Source organism: Littorina saxatilis, unplaced genomic scaffold, assembly GCF_037325665.1.
Source record: "Littorina saxatilis isolate snail1 unplaced genomic scaffold, US_GU_Lsax_2.0 scaffold_417, whole genome shotgun sequence".
NCBI lineage: Eukaryota > Metazoa > Mollusca > Gastropoda > Littorinimorpha > Littorinidae > Littorina > Littorina saxatilis.
The window spans coordinates 81897-88693 of record NW_027128316.1 but is presented as its reverse complement, the minus strand read 5'-3'; the positions used below and the strand labels follow the sequence as shown (position 1 = coordinate 88693).

At 40.1% G+C, this 6797-nt stretch overlaps 1 protein-coding gene across 1 annotated transcript; it reads right to left on the bottom strand.

Annotated features, from left to right (window-relative positions):
• Positions 1–680: 680 nt before the first annotated feature.
• Positions 681–5688, bottom strand: LOC138956673 (uncharacterized). Its single transcript, XM_070327970.1, has 3 exons — positions 5482–5688; positions 1514–1572; positions 681–1024 (listed from the first exon to the last, which is right to left on the bottom strand). Exons 1-3 carry the CDS (start codon positions 5640–5642, stop codon positions 924–926), a joined length of 321 nt encoding a protein of 106 aa, XP_070184071.1. The 5' UTR covers positions 5643–5688; the 3' UTR covers positions 681–923.
• Positions 5689–6797: the final 1109 nt, after the last annotated feature.

Sequence of the window (6797 nt, the reverse complement as noted above, 5' to 3'; positions counted from 1 at the left end):
TCTCGACAATGGCTGCTCCTGTGTTTAGGTTTGTCAAGCTTGAGTACGCAAAACGTGTTTGTTCTCTCCTCTGTTGAAGCTGTGAGACATAAATGCTATTCCGACTTGGTCGTGTGACAGAGTTTTCTTCAACACCCGATTAGCTGATGTCTAACTCGGCCTCACGGCTTCGTTAGACAATCAACGTAATCTCGTGTGGAAGAAAACGTCTGTCACACGACCAAGTCTGAATAGCAGGTACTGTTCACTGATAGAATTTTTATGATAAATTTCAAAGCTTTTCAAGAAAATAATTAATTCCAAAAAACTCGATGACCACAGCAAGTGGAAGGATTTTTTTTTTATCCCATGTAACAGCCTGACCAGATCTGAGACGGTGAGCCAAACTTTGTACGCGTGAAAGAGTGTGTCTTTAAGTCAACTTGTGTGTGTGTGGGGGGGGGGGGGGGGGTTCCTTTTAAGTGAACATTAAGTCTCACGCAATTAATGCAAGCCCAGGTCACAAGAAACACCCCAACATTCAATATAGTTTTTCCCTTGTACCTTGTTTCTGAAACATCCCACGAGATCACACCGACTGACAAACACGAACAGGCGAGTCAGCCAAAAGTGCCCACGCTGACCAACATACTCACGTCACACGAACACGGTCACAACAAATATCCCAAGACACGTTCAGAAAGAAATTCTGTACACTCTTTGTTGGCAAGCAAAAGGCACACAATAGTTCCCGTTTCTCACAGATATCATTCCAGGACATAGGTTTTACAGTTCAACGCCTTAACCAGACAGACCACTCCCTGGAAATCAAGTAAACAAGCGAAGGTTTCTCGTACTATGCGTAGCTACTGAATCCAGCTGCAAACGCCCCGCTGACGCATTTCTGCACCAAACTTGGAAGTAGAACTGTTGAGCTTTCTGTGTTAAAGCTTTCCCTGGTTGAGGTATGTCTGACGAACCAGGAAGCGGTTAAACAGGCACAGGGTTCCGAAGCCAAGGCCAGACTTGTGAGATAGACATCCATCTGAAAAGAAGGAAAAAACAAATACAGAACATCTTAAATTTAAATAAAAGGACAAGCATTTCTGGTACTGTATTGTACTATAATGTTCTGAACTGTTAAAACAAATAAGGCTTTATTTTTTTAAGGCATTAATTTTGGGATATTTGACCCTTTGTGGCAAAGATAAATAGGGTCAGGTACCCATTTCCACCTCGGCTGACTAAAGAGCGCTCGGAAAAAGTAGGTAATTGTATTCGCCCCGAGTGGGGGTTGATCCCTGACCCCCAGCGTGAGATGCAAGCACTCGAACCACTTTGAGAACCGGCTCAACAAACGATATAACAAGCTAACAAACAAATAAACAAACAAAAATAACAACAACAACAACAAAAAACACAAAAAAAACCCACAGGCATTCATCTCAAGACTTTCCACAAGGGAAATCAATCTTCCATTAAATGTTATATTCATAATATTTGACATAAAACAACATAGTTGTCATGTTCTTACCATTCATAACTTGCTCTCGCAGAAGTTTTCTTCCGTGGTGTTGTTGATGTTGCTTTTCACTGAAACAGATTTCAATTTCGATTTCAAAAGTTCTCAAGGAATTTCACTGAATAAAAAAACCTGGGAAAACATTCACTCAAACACATGTGAGGAAAAAACCTAGGGAGTGGGTTAATCGCTCTACGAAAGTATCAAACACAGAAAATTGTAACTTCTAAAATCTAGAATGGAGAAAAAGACAAATACAGGCAAAATATTCTGCTTCGTGGCAGCTGGAAAAGCCGTCCTTGCTGAGTCATTCGTTCATGGGCTGGGACTCCCACGTACACATTTATGACCGTTTTTATCCCGCCATTTAGGCATCCATTCGCCGATTTCGGAGGATGCATACTTGATATTTTCGTGTTTCTATAACCCACATATCTCTGACATGGATTACAGAATCTTTTCCTTGAGTACTTTGTCTTGTGCTTGTGTGTACACACGAAGACGTCCCGTTGTTACACAGTCTCGATTAAATAATGGTATCCATTATAGCGGCCGTAAAACGCTAGACTAAAACCCTGGTTTGGAGAATTTTTGAATTGATGCTTGATAGCAAAAAGGAGCGACCGTCATTGAAACAGGACATGAAAAGCTTGCAAAGTTAAAGTAAAAAAACGTAATTTAATCTCACAACAACATTAAAACACAAAAACTTGTTTGAGGAATTTATTTATTTCAAATCAACACGATTTATTGCAATGCAATTACCAAAAAATAACCAATACAGATGAGATTTCAGCAGTCTTATTATTACCGTAAAATCCCTAGCATAAGCCCACCCCCCCTGTGCACAGATTTAGGGCAAAATTGGGGGGTGGGCGTTTGCTAGATGGTGGGCTTATGCTAGGGATTTTACGGTAATTCTCTTTGTTGTAAAGGCTTTAATGAATTGTCCATGCCAAACATTGATTCTAAGCAATTACGGATTCGTACACAGAGCAAATACTGATTAAAAACAAGCAAGAACTGAAACGCAAGACTCTGTTGATTGGTTGGTTTTGAGTCGTACATCACACAAATTGTTATTGTTAGGGTGGCAGTTATTTGATTCTTCAATGCTTCTTATCGTGTAAGGTGTCTCTTCATTGGCTGATCATTGCTTCTTACATTGCAAGGTGGTTTTTCATTGGTTGTTTTGTCTCGTTAATCATTCACATTGTTATTACACCCCCGGTATAGGGGTGTGTATAGGTTTCGCTCGATGTGTTTGTTTGGGTGTTTGTGTGTTTGTTTGTGTGTTTGTGTTCGCATATAGATCTCAAGAATGAACGGACCGATCGTCACCAAACTTGGTGAACATGTTCTATACATTCCTGAGACGGTCCTTACAAAAATTGGGACCAGTCAAACACACGGTTAGGGAGTTATTGGTGGATTAAAATTATACAAGGACTTATACAGGGACATCTTCATGGTCAAAGGGAAATAACCATTCTCACTCAGTCACTGCCACCAACTGAGAAGGTTATTTCCCTTTGACGGGGGTGTTTTTCCTACCTCGTAGGAATTTCTTGTTATTATTAGTTTGACAATCAATTGATGATTACATGATTTTTATCACGTCAGACCTCTTTTCGTTGTTTTTTTGTGTGTGCATAATACACACTGTTGTTATTTGGATGGCAGTCAGTCGATACTTCAATTCTTTTTATCGTATAAGGCGTCTTTTCATTGGTTTGTTTTGTGTCGTAAATCATGCGTATTATTGTCATTTGATCCTTACATTTTTATTACCGTGTAAGGCGTCTTTTCATATTATATTGGTTTGTTTTGTGTCGTAAACCATGCGTATTGTTGTCATTTGATCCTTACATTTTTATAACCGTGTAAGGCGTCTTTTTACATTTAGTCAAGTTTTGACTAAATGTTTTAACGTAGAGGGGGGAATCGAGACGAGGGTGTGGTGTATGTGTGTGTGTCTGTGTGTGTGTGTGTGTGTAGAGCGATTCAGACTAAACTACTGGACCGATCGTTATGAAATTTGACATGAGAGTTCCTGGGTATGATATCCTCAGACTTTTTTTCATTTTTTTGATAAATGTCTTTGATGACGTCATATCCGGCTTTTCGTGAAAGTTGAGGCGGCACTGTCACGCTCTCATTTTCTCAACCAAATTGGTTGAAATTTTGGTCAAGTAATCTCCGACGAAGCCCGGACTTCGGTATTGCATTTCAGCTTGGTGGCTTAAAAATTAATTAATGACTTTGGTCATTAAAAATCTGAAAATTGTAAAAAAAAAAAAATTTTATAAAACGATCCAAATTTACGTTCATCTTATTCTCCATCATTTTCTGATTCCAAAAACATATAAATATGTTATATTTGGATTAAAAACAAGCTCTGAAAATTAAAAATATAAAAATTATTATCAAAATTAAATTTTCCAAATCAATTTAAAAACACTTTCATCTTATTCCTTGTCGGTTCCTGATTCCAAAAACACATAGATATGATATGTTTGGATTGAAAACACGCTCAGAAAGTTAAAACGAAGAGAGGTACAGAAAAGCGTGCTATCCTTCTCAGCGCAACTACTACCCCGCTCTTCTTGTCAATTTCACTGCCTTTGCCATGAGCGGTGGACTGACGATGCTACGAGTATACGGTCTTGCTGCGTTGCATTGCGTTCAGTTTCATTCTGTGAGTTCGACAGCTACTTGACTAAATGTTGTATTTTCGCCTTGCGCGACTTGTTATTGGTTTGTTTTGTGTCGTAAACCATGCGTATTGTTGTCATTTGGTCCTTAAATGCTTTCAATCATATAAGGCGTCTTTTCATTGGTTGGTTTTTGTATCGTTCGTCATGCAAATTAATATGTTAGGATGACAACCAATGATTTTTACCATGTAAGGTGTCGGTTTCTTTTTGTTTTGCTTTGTTTGATCGTTCATCATACACCTTATTATTGTAAGGATGAAAGTCGTTTGATGTTCCAATGCTTTTTATCGTGTAAGGTGTCAAAAACGAAGTTCTGAATAACTCTTCAAACTTTCGAAAATCATACATTTTTATCTACACCTTTTGTCACCTGCGAATTAAAGCTTCCAACAACAGGGCAGCGGTAAACCAACATACGTGAAAACGTACGTACCGTACTTGTGTATCTAATGTATACCTTTCTGGCTCTATTTTCAACCTGAACTGATTTTTTTCTCATCTGTCCGAAAAGAAAAACGATTTTAATATCACCAGATATTTTGATAAGTAATACAATTTATATCGGTGAATCGCCGAATCATGTCGTAATTACCGCAAAAAAAAGATGTTGTTCGGTAATAACTCTGTCGGGTTTGTATGGATTGTTCAAATCGTGAATACTCTTGCTTTTATTGAGTCAAAATCTACCACGTGACATTATCGGCCAGTCACAAACGAGGGTGTGTCTAAAACACGTGGACAAGGATCGAGCACGCGCGGAAAGCTTGCCTCACTAAAAGCAAGAGTATTAACACTCTTTCACAACCTGACAGAGTTATGTCCGCAGTTTGTCTGTTAGTTAAAGTTTTTCAATGTTGCGGAATAGGTGACCCCGAGGACTGCCTAAAACTGTCAAAACTGACAAAAATCGTTCGGCCATCTTGACAAATTTTGCCGGAGAAGACTAACCCAAGCAGTTAGTTAGTTATTTAGTTAGTTAGTTGTTGCTTTTTGGGTCCAGCGGACCATATAGGCCAAATCAGGACCCCACAAGTTTAACATTACACATATTTAAATTAAACCAATTTTAATAAACAAAATTAAAAACGTCACCCGAATGGAACATAAAAGCTAAATCGAAACCTTACGTGTCAAGGATTTTTAAAATTCAAATCTTAAAATATAGGCCAGACTCCTTTAAAAATCCAAAGAGAGCTGCAGAGCTGACCTCCGTAAAAATATGTTTCAAGCTAGTATTCCTGCCTTCCTAACACAAATACTTACATCATTGCAACCTCCCACTTCAGATCAGTCATGAGTTTTCTCTCCTGGTTTTGGTACTCCGACAGCTGTTTCTCCATGGAAAGCAAAGCCTGGTTGTCGAGTGAGAAGCAGCCTGTGGGTTTTTGCCACTTTAACACCATCTTCATCCATTCCCTCTGCATGAAGTTCTCGAAGCCTAGACTACCGCACAGCAACACTGGAACAGAGAAGAAATAGATTGAAGATTGATACATACATTCATCTGCATATCTGCGTGTGTAGGCTATTCAATACAATATACGATACGATACGATACGATACGATACAATACAATACAATACAATACGATACGATACGATACAATACAATACAGTACAATACAATACAATACAATGCAATACAATGCAAAGCAAGACAAGGCAAGGCAAGGCAAGGCAAGGCAAGGCCAGACCAGACCAGACCAGACCAGACCAGACCAGACCAGACCAGACCAGACGAGCCGAGCCGATACGCTACGCTACGATCCTATGCGATGCGATGCGATGCGATGCGATGCGATGCGATGCGATGCGATGTAATCTAGTACAGTACAGTACAATACAATACAATACAATACAATACAATACAATACAATACAATACAACGCAATACAATACAACGCAACGCAAAGCAACGCAACGCAACGCAACGCAACGCAACACACCACACCACACCACACCACACAACCACACCACACCACACCACGCCACGCTACATCACACCACACCACACCACAACACAACAACAACAACAACAACAACCACAACAACACAACACAACACAACACAACACAACACAACACAACACAACACAATGTGTGGGTGCAAAACGAGATTTTCTTTCTTTTGTAGGCTCTTCCCACGCACGTAGTAAAGACAGAAGACATTGGATCACATCACAAATAACATCACAGCTTACTGCCCACACTAACATCAGCAATAAAACAAAACGTTACTCTTCCTAGACCCACACGTCCTACATTCAGTGCAATCCAGTCAAGGCTATTCCCGGATACAGCCCCACACAGTCGGCACTCACTAAAGGCCCGTCCAGACACTCCCGGCCGACCCTGTCCACATTTGACTTATGCTCAAAACGGCCCCGTGGGGCGCACCGCGTCGTGCTATGATCGCGAAGCGTTATTTGCAGAAGAATAGCGCGTGTTCTAATTTTTATGACACAGACATAGAACGACGGAAATTTGACCAATCAGAGCAAACCAGAGCGATGACGTCAGCCGCTCGCGGCGCGGCTGTCGAATGCAACTGAACCTTCTTGTCAGGTGACCCGCTTGACTG